Raw genomic sequence first — 20,559 nt, 5'->3', positions numbered from 1 at the left:
CAATCACCTTAGTGTATACCCTGAAGCCATATAACACTTAGGTATCTTTTAATTCATTACTACTATCATATACATTCCTGCAGAAATAGACCTTACTAAAACCAACCATGACAACCATCACACAAAGCCTCAACGACCCCATATCATCGAATGCAATCGGCTATTTTCGGATAGCATCGTGTGACTTAAGACGGGAAAATGACCTCTAACAATAACAAAACCCCAACCCATTGTCCCGGCGGTCCCACGCACCTACGACATTGACCGTAATACTTGAGTTACATCATGAACGTACATGTTTGCGTAACAATTTTTTATTGTCGATGGCGGATGGTGTGTAAACCAGAATAATCTTCGTACGAAACTTCACGGGTGTTTAGATAAACCACTTTTGTGTTGTAAATACTAAATGACTACGGATGGTTTGTGATGAAAAGCGGTATGGGAATTGTGTTGTTTAAATTATTGATGGTATTTTTTGGATTCCCACATATAAGATTATTTTATATTATTCGTATTATTTGCATTCTATTATTGCTTGTAATTGGTTATGCAACCTATACTAAACTAGTGTATATGTTTTTTATTTTTGTAGATCTTTTACAATTGTTGGCAAACTAAAATAAATAAATATCAACATTGTAATTCACTTTTACATTTAACAATTTTCTGAAATAAATAAATTCCTGTATTTGTTGCAAGCACTGCATCGGTTTATCAATCAACAATAAGAAATCGTGAACTATTAGATGTGACGTCATCATAATGCCAATAAAAAGTTTGACTGTCTACGCTCTTCCTCAATTTTCCAACTGCGTGTGACGCAAACACGCCCTCAATGTAGCCCTGATGTCTTCCTACAGTCTAGTGCGTTACAAAAGCTCTCTACGTAACACGCGTCACGTCTTCTATACCTTCCTTACAAAACGAGATGTAGTTTCTTTGAAAATATATCTCTAGGGGTTTTCATTATTTTTCACATTGTGTGTAGTCTCCGCTTAATATCGCGAGTGAATAGACTGAAAATGATTTTTCACGTTCTGAGTGCATTGTATGATGGATGAAAGCTGCATCGAGCTTTTTGTATTCTCAAATGAAAATATGCAATTTGATTGTGATGGATTATAAACTATTTCGTGAAATTTATTTTTGCTTGAACAAACGAAATTATTGGTGAATCATGATTGTTGCCTCACGTTAAATCATAGATTTTATCATAGTCCAAGTTTCCGTTCAGATTTTATCGGTTCATGACGAAGGGATCTGGCATTTGACTCTTCACATTAAAATATGTCTACATAAATATGTCTTGAAACCACATTCGCACATGTTTCAAATGTGTTTGAACATATTTGTATGATAACATGCCGCGTTGAATTTCAAGTGTTTTATTTGTCTGAACGTTGCGCACTAGTATAATTAGATTTTTCACTACAAACGGACGTTTGAAGTTTTATAATTGTGAGTAGGAATCATAAAAATGATTTATGCAACCGATTGCAGGGTTTAAAGGTAATATATTGGCTATCATATTGCGGTGCAATCATTTGTTATGATATTAAAGACCAAAGTCATAAAATTTAACTATAATGTTCCATTAAAATATTCTACCATGTGATGCACCAACTTTCCTGGTAATAAAAGTGTGTGTAATTATTATTATAAGTATGGTATTTTATAATACAATAAGCATAAATTCTCCTATCGAATGAAGGCCATCAATAATTCGATGTGCACAGGAGACTCCACCAAGAATTCAAACAAGTCACAACTCATTTTTATCAATGAGACAGTGTTCACAGGGTTAATATTTTTCTGTGCATCTCAGACTTAGTCCAACCCTCCGGGACGGTTCCGCGAATCTATCTCAGAGCAACAAGATACCCCGGGGCCGTCCCGTATGCGCCGAAGAAGGCAACTGCGGGTGTAGGGCATATGCAGGGGTAGGGACTCGATCCAATACTCGCTCGGAATATGCAATCCTCCCGAGTGTCGACATTGGTCCGTAAGACCGGTGAAACCGACATACCCGTTCTACTTATCCCCCAAGTGATGGCAGCGAAAACGCGTATGTTGCCCATGAAAAAAAATAAAATACGATTAGAGCTTCGGTCCAATGCTCGCTCATATGATGCAATACTCCCGAGTATCGAGATTGGTCAATAAGACCGGTGAAACCAACATACCCGTTCTACTCACCCCCCTAGTGATGGCAGCGGAAACGCGTTTGTTGTCCGAGAAAAAAAATACGATTAGGGCCTCGGTCCAATGCTCGCTCGGATGATGCAATACTCCCGAGTGTCGACATTTGTCCATAAGACCGGTGAAACCAACATACCCGTTCCACTCACCCCCCAAATCATAGTAGCGATAACGCGTTTTCCCTGCGAAAAAAAGGCTTAGTCCAACCCTATCATAAACAACAAACTAACGTCACGGCTTCGTTTGAAGTGAACGTATTAAGTCGACGGTTATTTACAACCGCCGGGCCGATGGGCGCTGGTGTCGCTTTCTAAGCTCTAACTTACGGCCGATTCCGAACGACCGGTCGAATTGAGAGATCCGACAGCCGCCAGATGAAATTACGACCGTGATCGGCGCATTTTCCACGGGGATTCTCGATGAAATGTGACGCAGCATCCGGGTCGGGAAATGACGTTACGAAATCATGTTGCTTGAAGTGTTGGCGGATTGGATAGTTAATTAATAACCGGTAGATATTACCTGTTGATTCTGATGTTGTTGTTTGTGTGGAATATTTATGTGTTGCTATTTATGATTACGTTATAATCTAGGATTTGTTTGAACATTACGAACAGTGCTGCCAGGTTGCGGAGACAGATTACCTGTGGAAAGTATAGATTTCAGTTTCAGCAACTTTTTTTGTTTTTTACGGTTCAAAAACTACTACTTGTGTTTATAAATGGTGCTGCCAGCTTACTAGTACGTCTTATTTGTATATCTAACATGAAAAATCTGTATAAAATTTTTCCGGCAATCTTTTATTTTTTGAGTCCCAGTACTATCTTTTTATTACTTTCGTTTGCAAAAACTTTCTTTTAGTACGTAACCGCAAAATACATCTAAATTGATCAAAACCTGTATATTTTTTTCATGAATTGAAAAACTGACTTGATTGTAACTAGATAGACATCAAACTTTCTAATTTCCTTCATATGTCCACAATAAGTTGATTCTTAAAAAACGTATGTTACTGTAAGTTTGTTGTAGATTTTAAATTAGGTATATCAATTACGCTTCCTTTTCTATGAACCTGTGGTATTGTATAACTCAGTGATCACTTCCAGCAATAAATTGCACAATTATCTAGAGTCAACAGTGTTGATTGTTCGAGAGAGTTCTATAGTTTCAAGTGCAATAAAACTTATCGCTTCAATTTGATAGACATTTAAGTACACCTGTCAGAACGAGAGTTACAAATATTACAAATTAAATAAATAAATAAATCGAAAATGTTCATAATTTTTTTTGTAAGTTTAATAAATCTTAAACTTCGTTACTACTGTGGATTACAGGAAATCGAAACAATGACCCAAAAGACTCCAAATAGATGCCTGCAGATGTCACTTTCTCCCTAACCGTGTTGCGCAACACTGGGCTTCAGTGTCGCCGTGGTTTATCGCCCCACATAAAATATACACGTAATTTTTTTATTGGTACTTGTGTATTTTAGTCATTCGTCTCCGTCTGGCGGACGGGAGCTTGTTTTATATCATGCTTATTAATGGTGCATGAGATTGGGAAATTAATATTAGTGTTCTGGTAAAGTTGGATTTCTGTCTCTATGGAGATTCGTTCCGCTCTTATTGGTTGATTTAAGACTTTCCGAAACTGTATTGAATAAAATATGATGTATTTTTTTATATTTTTAGCCTTTCCACATGTATTGTCGTTGGATATTACGCGCAATATGATGCGTACCGCTTTCTGCATCACATGCTCCACCCATATAAATTTATAGCGCCAAACATTTAATACTTTCAACCTTTGTAATATATCTTAAAATAAACGCTAAGAGCCTTTTATAATGTTAAAACGTGTCAATTTTCCATATAAAACCGTATTTGGCCATCGTACAAAAACCGCACCGCGTTAGAAATCACACACGGCGTCTATTTATACAGAACACTGGAGTTATACGCTAGATATTTCCGCATTGTACGCACATTCGTCGTTCGGGAAGCGAGTTATTGTTATGCCCGCGGGCCGTATCGTGTTGCGACACTAGCATATGTTCGACGTAAGTGTATGCCTATTATAGATCGGTTTGTTCTCTAATATGTGTGTACCAGGTGGTATTGCAAGTCCGCCTATAACACAGTTTAAGGGCGCATGCGTACGTTGCTTTTTAAGTGCTGTAAATGCGCGCTTTTCTCGGCGCATATATCTACGTAAATGTATACATATAACTCATAACTATATAACGTTTACTGCGTGTTTTAGTTACGTTTGAAAAGCATCATTAGCTCCTTTAAAAAACGGTCGGGAGGCAACGGCTTGGCTGTGCCTCTGGCATTGCTTTATTGCTTCATTGTCCATGGGCGACGGATCCTCCTCACCATCAGGCGGATCCCTTGATCGTTTGCCCACTAAAGCAATAAAAGAAATATATATTATATGCATTAGCTATTAGCAATTTTGTTCAAATATGTACGATTGTTCTGGTTTATAACGTCGAAGTGATATTGCCCGGTATTACTTGTATTAATAATTAGCGCAGCGCCGTGCAATTTGTAATTCAAATGTGGCTTGTTTATGAGCAGACATGGCGCCTACCATCAGGCGACTTGTCCACTCGTCTCGTCGCCTCTCATTTGTACATCTTGTATGATAAAATTTGTATATGATTATATTTTTGTGGTATTAAAGGTCAAATCATTTTAAAATATTTGACTATTTTATAATCGACCTATTCCTAAGACCATAAACAACTTAACTTTAACACGATTTTAACTCCATTGTTATCGACGTTTAAAATGAATTCCCCCCACGTATAATTCTAACATCCATCCTTATTCTTGTATCTTATTTATCGTGGTATTAGACGATAACGTAACAAAGATACTGCCAGTACGGTACATTCTTGCTATTATCATTAACTGCGGCTACTGCGTTCCTTCTCACTCCATTAGTTACCTCTAAAAGGCGATCACTGACCCCAATGAGCTCAGAAACAACTGAATATCTCACAGAACATACCGGGCCTCTGTAAGAGTTTCATATATCCCTTACAGAAACTGTCTGCTAGGGTTGGCAAATTCCAGTACACGGAGAAATTGTTTCACATTTCTCGTTTTAAGGCGCAGTTTGAGTATTTAAGATATTTTTTTTAATTGACCCTCTAACATACCTACTTTTAAATGCCAATCGATGTGCAATTTATAATTCTAAATAAGTAAATAAAAATTTGCAATTGACACCGTTCATGCGAAGATCAACTTGCAGCGATGCAATGAAATAAGTCTTGGTGGTGTTCTTAAGTTTTTAATAACTACGTATCTGTACCGATCTCACAAAGGTCCTTTCACCATGACCCGTTATACTGGTAACTTTTTGACAGCCCTACATCTAAGTGGATAATGTCAATTGGCAACAGACATTCCGCATTCCCCACCACAGCCCATTTGACGTTAATGTGGGGGCATCCATTCATTAAGCACGGGCTAGGAGCTGTACAAACGGGAGCTGATTAAATGATTGGACCACGTGGGCCGGGCGTCCTGCCGAGCGCTATTATGGCGGATTTTTGTACGTGCTATGCGGAGTTGGTTGTATTTACAATGGTGTTTTGTTAAATGCTTTGTTTTTATTGTGCAATTAAACGTTCCATTTGGTGATACTGGGTGCCAAAGAATTAGAATCGAGTTAAATCATGAACCCACGAAGGACGATTGTCTTGCCTGGTGACAATTATGACGAGTTGGTGAGGAAAGTGCTGACATTATAACGTGATTAATTATATTTAGAGTTATTTTTGAGTTAGTTAAGATCATAAATCAAGCCTCCTACTATAATCTTCTCGAATAAACGTAGCATCTTATCAGTACACAAGTATCAACTTAACATTTCATACGTGAATCTTAACTGAGTCTATTATAGCATGGTATTTGTTGAATTTCCATTAATTTGTGTCCCAGGTGCGGATGTAGCGTCATGAGTAAAATCCAACTCCTACCTTAGCTAATTATACCTCTACGATACTGCAAATAGCAACTGTATGTATGACAGTCAGTAAACGCATTGACGACTAGAAAATTCTGGCACAGTCTGCCCACCAGAGACTAATTCCAGACTGGCTATTAGAATTCCTGGTAAAAATAAACTCGTCGTAAACGCAAACCGTACTCGTTTACGTTCGCACTGACTCACGGTGCATTCGAAGTTTGACATGACAGGTGACATCCTTCGCGCGGGTGACGGGCGACGGGTGACAGACGCAACCAAAACGCGTCACGTCTACTGACCTACATACGAGAATGTTTCACGCTAATTATAATGTACGGTAATTTAGACAAAAATAGGTGAGGTGTTACATTTCATGCGATTTTTTTCTTAATTGTACTGTAAGTGGATGCTTGTCAGTTAATACATTTTTATGACGTACAATTTGGTTTAAATTTTAATTTATTACACGTTGATACTTGATTTCTTTGAAGGAGTCAATATTGATGTAGCGTATGTACGGTCCTATAGGAAGGGTTTCTTACCACATCGGGCATTGCATTCCCGGACGGTCTAGGGGTCAGGACCTTATTTGCAGGCTTGTTTTCTGCAAGTGGCTCGTTAAAGCAATAAAGATAGACTGGATTTATTAAATAAGGTTAAAAAAAATACACCGTATATTTTCTAGGATGGCAAATTCTTCCCAACGAATCAATTACGTAGAAATGGAAGATACGTGTACGTTAAATATGTCTGTTTTATGACGATCATAATTCGTAAAGGATATAACAGATATCAGGCATGGTGCTCTCCGCTACGCAATACCGCTAAGTGAGTTTCCATGTAGAGCGGCTAATGCGACCACTGTATCGATACCGAATTTGTGGATGCAAAAATGTATGAAGACTTGTGAAATTACAGTACTTTTGTTTCTTACCTATCTTTTAAAAAGAAATATGTTTGAAGATTGTATGTTAGTGTCCCCACTGTACCTGATGGTAAATGGAGTGGGGTCCAATAGAAAGTCGACTGACGAGAGATGATTACCCTTCGGCAGTCGACAAAATTATGCCTATAGGAACCTAATATACACAGGTGATCCCGGAACGCGACACACTTACGTGAGCCACTATGACAAGTTTAACACCCTGTGTACGGTAGTCGCTATCCGGGCGGATAAAAGATATATACTACCACCAGCAAAATAACAAAATGAAAAGACAAGAGGGTTGCTCGCCTGATTGTTGACTGTCCAAAGCACTTTATACAATTTTGAATAACAAAACATTGCATATCCGCACAATCAGCGAAATTGTCGAGATGTTATGTCACAATGCAATATCAAAACTGCTTCACGGAACAATTTTTATGAACAAAAATAAAGTTTGTGAAAAATATATTTAATTTACAATGTTCATGCCAAAATAAATATATCTTTGATCTTTTCTCTAAATAGAGCTCACTTCCTCGTCTCGATTTTCCACAGTGTTCCAAGAAAATTAACTTCAATGAATGATCCAGAAGTAATGTGCAAGCGGGCAGCGCAACTGCGATGTCAACAATTACCCATTAGTTAGACGGGGGTAACGAGAATGCCCTTTCTTATAAATGTGTTTGAACTGCACCCGCTTTTGTAAATACGCTGCTGTGCAATCTTAGTGCGTAATTAGTGGTCGATAGTTGCGTTCAGTAAATTTTTGATGACTAATTAAAATATATTGCGTACATAAAACCGACGGTGAATTTGTTCGAGTTCTTGATTCGCTATGTATTTGCTTATCTCGGTACGCTTTAAGGCATCTGAGCAAAATGTCGATGTGTGTGTTATACTGTGTGCGTGTAGAGGGTAGTCTAGGTGAACCGTGCCCAATTGAGAATGGTGTCCGCCCCAAGAACTTTGAAGCAACCTGTTATTACTATAAATTTATTAAACGAACGAAATGTTCTTACTGCACGTACACAGAAGTCATTTTATTTTTAGTCTAGAACACTGACGCCCTCTGGACAATGATTAGCAGCGCCCATTGTCGTATGTCTTTGTTAGAAAAAAGAATGCCTATAAAGGCGTGATGCGTTCTTTACGTTTTTGTTCTGCCTACCCCTAGAGGATAACCTCGCAAGGATAGGCAGAGGCCCAACAACCAGGGTGTTTTCTAATCCCGCCCAAAACAACCAATATAATAAGGTCGAAGAAGTATGTGTGGAGTTCAGACTTTATAGACGAATATGAAAACTATATTTTATATAATAGCTTGAGTTTTTCACGGTCTATTGATTTATTGGTATTTATTTATTGTAATTTTTCACACTGATACTGATTGTTGGTTTGTTTTTGTTGCAGGTACAAACACCTGAATACGCGGTACCGTTTAGGAATGTGAGTTGAATTCGCCCTTCTGTGTGTGTTTTTGTTTCTAATATTTATAAATAAATTCTACGAAGCGACATTGTCACTAACATTTAATATTATGTTTTAAGTTGCTGAACCATATATTTTTTAGTCGCAAAAGAAATACAAGTTATATTTTCATTTACATTGAGTTAATATACAGTCTCATCATCTTGTGTAACGTTCGCCCATTAGCCTTCGATAGCAAGAAAAGTCTATTTAATTTATAATTATTAGTTTAAACTTATTATACGTAAAAACAAGAAAACGTAATATTTTTCAACAAATCGCCAATATAGTGCTGACGTACAGTATGACACTAATGCATAAGCGTTCCGTTGTTGAGCGCGACGTGCTTTTGTTACGCGAGGATATATTTCGAGAACTTTTACGAGCGCTGTATATTGATTCGAAGTGCCTCGCCGAATGCGTACTCAGTTTTAGTGCATATTAAAGGTGTAAGTACTAGGGATGTGAGTACTTAGTAATGATATAAGTAGTTAGGAGATCCAACTCAATATATGGCTCAATGGATTTTTAAAAGTGTTCTATGGTGTTAATAAATTATATTGTGAACTGAAAAATATCGTAAAAATATCGAAACAAATGTTTTAATAATTATGTCTTAAAAAATTGCTAACTACTGCAAGGTCTCCTAACAATAAGCGTTTATAAAAAAATTACAATCATACATACAGACAACATTATTCAGCATTCAGAATCATAAGCCGTCTCGCGTCACTCGTCCAGAGAATTTAGACGTCCCGTGTATCGACGCGCGCCGCTTATTTACGATTACGCTAATATTATTTATGTGTGTCAACTCGTTCTATTTACGAAACAGGCGCGTCGATGCACGCCGAGAGCAAAGCATCCGCAACGTGAGAAATGCACGGGATAAATGGAATGACGACAAATGGGACTTGGAATTTTCTTGTTCTTTTTGATAGCGTAGCAACAAAGTGATAGTAACATAAACTAAATATTACGTGTCTCAATGTTTATTGAATTTATATATAAATAATAACTGAAATATTTCAATACAACACAGCCAAAATAGATAGCAACAACACTTGAATTAAACGAAACAAATGTAAATCACAATTAGGTATCTAATAAAAATGATTCATAAACCCATTACGGAAGCTTATTAATCCTACTTAAAATATGTGTCTGTCGGCATATTATGAAAAAATCTAAATAAATGATGTGAAAACTGTCATACTGCGCATTTGTTCTGCTCGGACAGTAGACACGTCGCGTCGCCCACGGCTTCCCGCCACTGAATCATGGTAGGAAAATGGGTGCATTTCTACATCGTAACGAAGCGACAAGTTGAAGCATGGCCGCAGTTAATCAAAGATATGCGTAGTGGTGTAAATCTCCGGTCGATTCGGCGATCTTCGATCATATTCGAGAACGAATGCGAGATTTTGATAAATGGTACAGAACTAGTACAGTGTTATTGAATATAAAATTTTGCATAATATTAAAAGAATAATATGGAAAAACATTTACGAAGATTGTAAATAAGCATCGGTTGAAAATAATGTGCGTCGAAAGGCTAAAAGCAACTATCAATTAATATTCAACCAAGTGAGGAAAAATTTATCTGTTGTTATTTCAAATTTTCCTGTAGACCGCCATAAGTCTAACAATCGTGGTCAGACGCGGCGACTCTCGTTGACCGTCAATATGTTTGAAGAACACTGCACCTAGTTATCAGGTTAATCATAGTCATCAGGTTCCATGTAGTCACTGGCCACCTTATTCGACTAGATAAAAAAATCGAGAAAGCAATTCGAATTTCGTAAAACCAAAAATCGTCGACACTTACTTGCACACTCCAGCACCTATTTATCCGCAAATAGGTGATATTAGATGCACTCAGTGGACACGAGGACTGGTTGTTGATGTGCCATGATTTGTACCGAGTGGCCGGCGTGAATTTATTTTGATACATTGAGGTCGTCGCGCAAGGGCGATTGATTGTGGTGGCAACGGCACGGTCGCGGATTTGTTGATTGCCAGTAAGCCATCGGTGACGTGGACTGATTGTGTGCTGAGATTAATGCTCTCGGTTGTAGTTAGCGGTGAATGAGTATAAATGGATGTTACGGATTTGATATTTCCACTATTTGTAGGTTTGTCGAGATTATAAATTGAGTTATGTGAGTGTTGATTTCATGTTGTCGAGTCCCGTCATCGAGGTCTTGTTATGTTTGTATAATAATAACGTAAATAGCAGATAGGAAATGATGTTCTAGAATATCCGTAAAGGATTTTCGTTCCTTATGGTTTTCGTTGCCTTAGTAGGCTACTGCTTAAAATACTTATTCTAAATATTACCAAATAACAGAAATCTAATTAAATCAAAAGCCTATTAAATAATACACAATAATCGACTGAACCGAAACGCGCATGTCATCAAAATAGGGTCAGTAAACTTTTCGCATTTAATATTCAAACAATTACCTCGACACTCAAATGTTCTTAATCACATTCTAATACCAGGTGACAATCACATAAATATATACCTGTGGCGCGGCGACTGGCGGGTGACAGCGGACGACATAGCGGTAACGACCGTCGGTCACACCAACCGATCATTAGTAGCCGCGGTCGCAGTGTCGCGGTAATGAAGGAAAATGAAAGTTTGTCTACTGCACCGTACTGTACTATGTATAATGGCCGTTAAATAACTGGCTCGTATTGTTCGAAATTTAAATAATTTTTGGAAAGTAACGATTCGAAAGTATAATGGATCGGCGCATGCTTTGTTGGTTTATGCGATGATTGATGTTTCTATCCTTTTGGTTAACTTCCTTGTAGCCGCTTTACTTTCACTCTCAGTTTTCCTTGATAGTATAGTACGTTGGAATTATTCGTTTTTCAACCGATAGTTATATCTATATCTCGGAATAAAGGCCATCCCATTAGGCAATAGATCGGTAATAAACGATTGATCCGTGGATTAAACAAGTGTGAGACGAAACAATCACAGGCTTATTATTATCGTGTTAAATTTGTTTATTATTTTCTGTTATTTTTTAATTTTTACCGCCTGACAGTGCCTTAGGGCAGATTTGAGGTACCCGGTTCGAATCCTGGGTCGGGTAAAGTGATATTGGGTTTTTCTGCTGAGTATCAGCCTGGAGTCTGCAATTAGTGCCCGATATGGCGACAGGCTCATCCTCTATCACATCATGCCATGGAATACACAGTCAAAAAATTGGATGCCCTAGTTGTACCTCTGCTTACGCCTTCGGAAATAAAGGCGTTTTTACTGGCTTGGAAATAATATTTGTATTGATGATCTACATACAAGCAGACGTAAACATTCCATCACCAACTAATACAGGGAGAGCAAATAATTGTGTAGAAAACCGACACAGATTTCAATCGAGCCGGGGCAAATCGTTGGAAACCGAGATGCATCCCGCCCGTAACCATAGCAATAAAGCGTTTAAATTGAGTATGTTTACTCCTAATACCTCGCTTTAGTGTCATATTAGTTTATACATGGTGTTTTATTTTCACCGCGTCACGCGTATATTGCGTGAGTAACGTCATGCTCGGGAATGAGTATTAATGTGAAGTAATGAGTTGTTATTTATTTACGATTATATTCTGTTTAATTGTATGATAATGTAAGAAAGCTTGATGTCTCCTGTGAAAGAATACAATAAAAGTTCGTGATGCGCTATAGGTGATAATAAACGATTATGATGCGGCCATCCGCACATTAAAAGAATAATCTTCATACAATACATGCAATAAGTTTTATTAGAATGTGTCGGGCATAGTTATTACATTAGAATAGTCGTGCACTTTTGATAGGATCCTAGTGTATAGTTATTTTTGTTCGCCCTGGTTGCACCATTGCCAACCCCTGTAAAAGCATGGATGTTTAATTGTTTATTTTGGGCCATGAGTAGGTACAGTACAGTCTAAATATGATGTCAATCAACGAGAGATTGTGTTTTTATATTTGCTAGTATTTGGATATGAAAGGGGTTACAAAATATATATGCTATAGCTTTGAAATGAATTGAAATAATTTATTTTAATCTTTAAAAGGTGATTTGAAATTTCGAATTCATTCAACTAATTTTGTGGCTGACTGACTGGTCTTAGACTATACACGTTTAGGAATTTCTGATATCAGTCCTCGCATCACAGCGTGTTCCGTCGCGTGACAACATCTCACGCTGCAGATGGCGTGATAACGGCTATCTTAACACGTAATGTTGACAAAGACTTGCAGAGTTCATCTCGAGTATTATTTCTGTTTGAATGGTTCTAAGAACTTAAGCTCAATTGTGCAGATTGTTTGTAAGCCTCTTAGGAAGCAGAATTGTACATGTGACTAGTAATAAAATGTCCTCGTGTGTTAAAATAGAATTCGTTAAACGAAATATTGCATGAACAGGGCAAAACAAATTTCTTTTACTGAAAATTGCAGCCGGTTTTGTTAGCTTTACAAATTATTGTTAATGAGACCAGTGACAAATTATTGTTATGGCTCTTGATATTAGTATCTTGAACTGCGCTAGATATACCATACTTAATTTTGCAATGTAATACAGCAACTTTAACTCACCGCAAATTCACCAGTCTTTCACCGTATACGTGAACTTCAAGAACACGGATCTAAGAAGGCACAGAACATTTTTATTGCGGTAAACAAGTATAAAACTGCGCACACGACGCGAGCGGCATCTCAATTATAATCACTTGGCGACCCATCAAGCTAATTTGGTCAATTTAAATTTTTACGACTGGCATGCTGCTTTTTTGCGAGCGCGGGAAAGTTGTAACCTCGTTCGGCATCTGGATCTATGGGATTGACAGACAAGGATGGTGGTTGTTTGTCTCTTTCTTGTGTGTATTTGCTGAGGCTACCTATCATTACCCCGGATACGTGCTTAAAATGCTAGTAGTGGAATGGCTTCGGCATGTTGATTGTGGTCACCATGGGGTTTTTACAAGGGTGTCCAAGAGGATTTTCCCCATGAAAAAAAGACTACTTGTCACGAATGAGATATTTAGCAGCATATAATAGATCTCTTGGTGTAAAATGACACTTTGTTTTTTAACTCGTGTATTATCCGGCTACTAAAAAAAATTTACAGAAGTGGGCCTTATTCCATGCCATTAATATTGCCCACAATGGGCTGCTTGTAGCTGTTTATCAATTGACAGTCGAGTGATGGTTTAACAAAATTTTGCTAGCGTGATTTTTTTTTCTGGAATAAAAGTTTTGCTATATATTGAACCCGGAATAAAAAGTAGCCTATGTCATTCTCAAGATCTGTAACTATCTCCATACTAAATTTCATCGAAATCTGTTCGATAATTTTTGAGTTTATATCTTTCAGACAGACGCAGCGGGGGACTTTGTTATGTAATATTTAAGGATGTCGGTTTCTGTTATGATTTGAATATTTATAGAACCAATCTATACGATATTCATTATAATTAAAAGTAACTATTTTTGCGTTTGAAATGAAATAATGCAACGGAGACAACAAAATAGATGCTTTTACACGATAAATGTAAAATTTTCTAAATGTAGATTAGTCGTTAATAAAGCTATTTATTTACAGTTACGCGAACGGGAATTTGCGAAATGTCATATTAATCAACATTTCGATCATTTAGAAACTCGTAAAATTGATGGATTTAGTCGTAAAATAGTAGGATATACACGTCATCCGTGTTTTTTATCAGTGCTATTAACCTCCAATGATTAAGATCCCATAGATTGATTAACACGTGTGCAAAATGCTCGACATTTGCAATTATTGCTAATTAATCAAGCCTAAAAGCTTGTCGGATTTAGGTTGCCTTTTTGATGTCCTCCGTGACTTGAATTATGTCTAAACTTGTTCGAAAACTACGTTATCAATTGCAGGTGTAAAAATTTGGGTCACAAATGGGGTTTAATAGTCATTATTAAATGAATGGAATTGGAAGTTGATTGAGATTATCTTCTTATTTGTGGAGATGATAGATATAAATAGCTGGTGCATAATAAGGTCCTATGTATTTTTTTTTATGTTGGAAAAACGACATTTAAACTTTTCATTTTGGTAAAAATTTGAAATAGCAATAATTCATGGTCTCCTCTATACTTACATTCGGGATTAAATATTTACTAAAAAAGAATCATGTGATATAAATAAAATTGTGCAAAAAAAAATTACAAGAACATTTTAATAATGAACCAGCAAAATGTAAGTATAGCTTGAGAAAACTTATAGTAATATTAACAGTTTTATCATTTTGTCTAGTACAGTATTTTGCCTGTGAGACTGCTGGGCACAAAGTTAGACTATAAATACGAACTTCAAGTAGAGCAGTTCATATAAGTGACTTACGAGTTGAAAATACAAGTGAATTATCAAAGATTTTTGTTAATTTTTATGATAGAATTGCACGATATCGCATAGCTCAGTATATTTTACGCAAATGAATAAGATTAGCAAGCCACTCGACCGATGGTAAGCCACACCGCCAATAACACCATAAAGGACTTTTTGTACTATACATCTTTTTTTACAAACGGGCACGGCAGTGACCCCACTGCACCTGATTTTAATTGGAGTGGTGTCCAATAGAATGTCGACTGACGAGAGTTGATTACCCCTCGGCACATAATTATGCCGGCCTGACGGAACCGGATATACACAGGCTGATCCCGGAACGCGACACACTTACGTGGGCCACTATGGCACCGTTGTGTACGATGATCGCTATCCGGCCGTATATAAAATATCCCATCACCAGCAATCTGTCCTATCTTTTCCAAGATACAGCCGTGAGTTCATGAATTTAACCAGTTCAAGTGAGAACACAGCGCAAAAGGTATCGGCATATCGGATGAAATGGAAAGTTGACGTTTGATCAAACAGATTATTGGTTTTTTCAAGCAACCGGCCCGCAATTACACTTCGCCAACCGTTCTTCTGTAGTAGTAATGAGTCTGCGGCCCAATCAGCGGTTATTAGCGACGTGTTTGTATGTTTTTTCGCACGCTTTCTTGTTTAACGAGTTGTTATTGTGCTTATTCTTATATTTTCGAATTGCTTTCGAGTAATTAAAATTGAAAATTTTGATTGGTGAGCCGCGCCTTGGACACAGAATTGTATGACCGCGATACTTCATTGTTTTGTAATTAAATTAAACGGACATAAATAGGGATTATTTCATTTTCCATAATCTTCCTCAGTGTATTATAAAATAACATAGTAAGGAAAAACATAAATTAAGAAGGAGAAACAGATTTAATAGAGCTTCGGCAACCTCTATGACGTTTTGACAGATAATGATAGGTACCACAGCGTCCGAAATGCTCCATTCAATAAATCAAAATAGTCTTTACTCCACAGTAAAATACAAGCACAGTAAAGCCAACACTTTATCACATAAAAATTCTGATAATTTATAGTAAGGCTAGAGTGGAACGCAAAATGGACCTTCATACTTGGGTGTTTAAATTATTACCTAAATAGTATGTTTAAATCAATACCTTATTTCATCATAGTTGGGTAATATTATAATTCATAACTTATCCATAATATACTTGTCAATGTTTCCGACATACACCGGTATCACATAACATAAGTATCAAATCTGTATGAGTAGTTAATCAATTACGTGGACATAATCGCCGGCGCATTAGTCCGACTGATTTAATGCAGGGAAATGGGCAACATTTCAACGTCCCCCGTTAACTAGGAAATGTCTTTGAATTGATTACGGGTAATACAATGTGTGTTTAATGATACTGAGAAAAATATTCGTTTGTGTTGGTACGAGTACTTCGTGTGGGTTTGTTTCTCGTGGTAAAGACTTTTGAGATATTTGAATAGTCGGTTTCATGGTTCGATGTGTAGATATACGATATAGATGCCTGGAAATTTATATTATAGCAAATTCAGGAAGTGACCGATAAAGTAAGTCTAAATAGTTTTATAAATAAATGTCTAACTAGAGTGATTGTATAAGGCTTAAAAACATGATTTGTAATTTAGTGTTTAAAATTGGAATGTTTTGCGTAGCTTTTATCGGAGTTTGAATTTAGCGTTGTTGGCACTATTATATGCATCCTTTTTGCATAATTATAAATTATACTCTGTGGTTATGTCTAAATAAAAAATAAAAATAAAATAAATACAAAGTCCTCGAAAGTCAGCAAAAATATTACAATAGTTTCTAATAAGATCGTAGTTATAATAATAGGATTAAATAAACTCCTTGGCGCTCAAACAATAGGTCTATGATGACTTTTCTGAACCGCATACAGTTTTCCGTCGGATTTCCTTATTACGAATCCAAGAAGTTTCCGAACATAGAGCGTGTTGTGCGGCATTTCTCAGAAGTTTAGCGTGATCTTTCTAGTCATAAGTTTTGTGTACGTGTTACCAAGACGTTACTGAGAACTCGACCTGTCCATATATGGTATTTTCTTCAATTATTCTAATTAGGTAACGAAGCACGCAATTCACGACTGATATGGATGGCTCAGTGGCGTAGTTGTACGATTTTAGTGCTGGTCTCAGATTCGACCCCCGTGTCGGGCAGTGATATGGCGTTTTTCTGCTCAATATCAACCCTAAGTACGGAATTTGTGCCAGGTATGGCGATTCGGTTAATGCTATCACATCATGCCGTCGCTCGCCGTAGCCGTCGCCGTTCCGTCGGAACACACATGGCGGAAAGTGGGACACCAGTGCCTCTACCTACCCCTTAGGGTATAAAAGGTATAAAAGAATGAATGTGTGAGTGTGTGATATCAAGTTAGCATAATTATTTTCGAAATAAGTTTACGTACTCCGAGCCCTGGAGTAAAATCGGGAGTCTTTCTAGAGATTGTTTAGTTTAAACCAATTCCATTACCTAATGTTTACTCACCAAAAAACCTACAAATCGAATGCAATTTATTATATAAAATCTGTAATAACTATATTTTTATTATATTTCTGAAACAACAGTTCGTACCATAATATAACCTTAGCTGATATGTCGATTCAACTGACCAGTCACGGTTCTCATATCATGTTTTATTTTTAATTTCTACGTTGTACTGAAACGCAGGACCTTGAGAGCATCCCGTTACAACGCCATAACGTTTACCTTAAGTCAAGTGTTGGACGTGAAAATGTCACGTATTGTTGTATACTGAGACTCTGGACGTGATAGTGTGCTTGCAACGCTACTGAACATAACTGCACAGCATCTATGTATTTATCTGTCGGTTGTAGGTATTGTCGTATACTGGGACTCTGGACGTGATAGTGTGCTTGCAACGCTACTGAACATAACTGCACAGCATCTATGTATTTATCTGCTGGTTGTAGGTATTGTCGTATACTGAGACTCTGGACGTGATAGTGTGCTTGCAAAGCTACTGAAAATAATTGCGCAGCGTTTATGTATTTATCTGCTGGTTGTAGGTATTGTCGTATACTGAGACTCTGGACGTGATAGTGTGCTTGCAAAGCTACTGAACATAACTGCACAGCATCTATGTATTTATCTGCTGGTTGTAGGTATTGTCGTATACTGAGACTCTGGACGTGATAGTGTGCTTGCAAAGCTACTGAACATAACTGCACAGCATCTATGTATTTATCTGCTGGTTGTAGGTATTGTTGTATACGGAGTATGGTATCTGTTATGGTAGGATATATTTTATATGCACTCGCATAGCGTCGACCGTACACAATGTCTTTAAACCCGCCATAGAGGCCCATGTAAGTGTGTCTCATTCAGAGATAAGCCTGTGTATATCCGGTTCCAACAGGCCGGCATAATTGTGTCGACTGCTGAGACGTAATTATCTCTCATCAGTTGATATTTTGTTGGACTCCACTTACCGTCAACTGCAGTGCGGTCACTTTGCCATCCATGTCTAATAAATATAATTTTCCTGGTACCATTGTTAGGTAATATTGTTTGTTTTGAAATTTTGTTAAATAGAATTACTCGACTCGTCATTCTGTTTAATAAATAAAACCTTTTATGAATAACATTCTATAGTAATGGATGTGTCATACTCTATATAAAGCGGTATACAAACTGTATAGTATCTATAGTTAAACAAAATGTGACGCGCACACACAAAACAGTTGCTATGCCAACGCAATCATTTGGCGACATTATTCACAGCCAGCGTGTCTCCGCCGCCCACAAGTCTGTCGGCCTGCGCCTTATAAGGCCACCGGGTTAGTCTCAAGTCGACCTTCGTTATACCGACATCGCATTGTTTATACCGACCTTCCTTAATTACGATCACTTTCCAACCCAACCCTACTCGGCTAATAGGGCCGACCTTACCTCCGCCCTGATTTACTTTTATCACTAATTGGACTGATTTTATCGATTATCGTTTCATTCATCGGTTTATATTTAAAATTAAACCAATTTTTACGTTACCAATTTTGGAATTTATGGATTTTAATCCGCGCTTTGCATGCTGACGCACAATTAGCCTTCCTTTGTTCTCTCGAGTTAATATTGGCTGTAAACAGTTTTAATTTATCTGTAAATACTTGAATAACAATATTGAGTATATTGATAGCTTTTAAATGTACATTGCTGTGTTTATACGGCATTGTGTCTCCGAATTCGTAGAAATGGCATCGGAACCGAATGAGATCGCGCGTCGCTTGTGAGTCATGTGTTCTACAAAACTCTGGAACTGCAAGTTAATTTGCTTTTACATTTTAAAAATATTATATTATATGGTACAGGCGAGGAAGATATTACGTTGTTTACTATATTATCCATCGTATGTTTGAAGAAAATGTTCATTTAGGATGAAAATATATAGTTAATTAAGCAACCATGAATGTAAATTTATTTTTTAATAATTAAATACATGAGCAATAGAATAATCCTTTCTTAAATTAATTGATATAAATAGGTATTTCAAATATGGGTAGGTTCAGTAGCAAATGAATACAGCATAATTATTACTTAATTATCAACTTTTACAATTTAACAAAACATTTGCGGGTGTTGATTAATCTCGAAAATAAACTATATAGTGTTTTTGACAACTTCTGACCACACAACACCTCCTGACTTCCTAGACTACACATTCTGCTATAAAAAAACGAACGCTAACTTATTGTACATTTTAGAATCAATACTGATATTTATAATTAAGTCTCTATCTACTCCATGCTTATACTGGCTTCTGGTATAACTACAGACCACAAAGAAAACACACTGAAATACCAGTGTTTAATTAAAAAAAATGATTCATACGCACCATTCACTTTTATTTTGGACTCGTGCCTTAATGGCAACATATCGAGACCACCATTTATGACTCATTTATTTAATGTAGTTATCACATTAAGTAAATATCGTGCAATATGCCTTAAATTTTATTTTTATGATATTTAATTAATTACTCGTGTCAACAAGACATTAAGTTGCACTTATTATGCTACAGATACCGATCGTACATCGACTTAAAGGCGTATTGTACTTTCAAATGAGGCGGTACCCTTGTATGGCAATTGGTGATTCGTGTGTTTTCGGTGAAGTATTTATTTTTTAAAATATAAATAAACGCGATGTGAAATAAAAATATGAACTTGATTTTTTTTATAACAAAACCGCGCACATATGTATTTAAATCATTATTACATAAGCACTGGTTTGATAACGTGTAGTATTTACATATTATGATTAAAATATGTGGATCATATTTTTTATATTTAATGTAATAAATATTGAATTCTCTTGTTTTTTATCTTAGGTAATGAATAAGTTCTATTAAGACACACATATTATGTGAGAACGTGTAAATATATGTGAAAATGGTGCTTAATTTTTTGTAATTAGATGTCATAAGTCACCGTTTGTTTTCCGAATAAATTAAAAATATATGTTTAAGATGTAGTAGTATAAATACTGTCATATTGATGACTTTACTAATGAGGGAATAAGTGTCTGATTATGTGTAC

At 36.7% G+C, this 20,559-nt stretch overlaps 1 protein-coding gene across 6 annotated transcripts in view; it reads left to right on the top strand.

Annotated features, from left to right (window-relative positions):
* LOC115449350 (rho GTPase-activating protein 21-B) overlaps positions 1-20,559 on the top strand; it is a 412,582-nt gene that overhangs the window by 266,549 nt on the left and 125,474 nt on the right. For 4 of the 6 annotated variants that reach the window (XM_037439479.1, XM_037439478.1, XM_037439480.1 and 1 more), the window contains one exon: positions 8,525-8,560. The exons of the other annotated variants lie outside the window; for them this stretch is intronic. In XM_037439479.1, coding sequence (XP_037295376.1) covers positions 8,525-8,560 — 36 coding nt within the window. The remainder of the gene's footprint in view (positions 1-8,524; positions 8,561-20,559) is intronic. 6 annotated transcript variants of the gene reach the window in all.

This window comes from Manduca sexta, chromosome 17 (assembly GCF_014839805.1).
Source record: "Manduca sexta isolate Smith_Timp_Sample1 chromosome 17, JHU_Msex_v1.0, whole genome shotgun sequence".
Classification (NCBI taxonomy): domain Eukaryota; kingdom Metazoa; phylum Arthropoda; class Insecta; order Lepidoptera; family Sphingidae; genus Manduca; species Manduca sexta.
The sequence above is the reverse complement of the archived record's forward strand: the minus strand, read 5'-3'. Positions and strand labels throughout refer to the sequence as shown.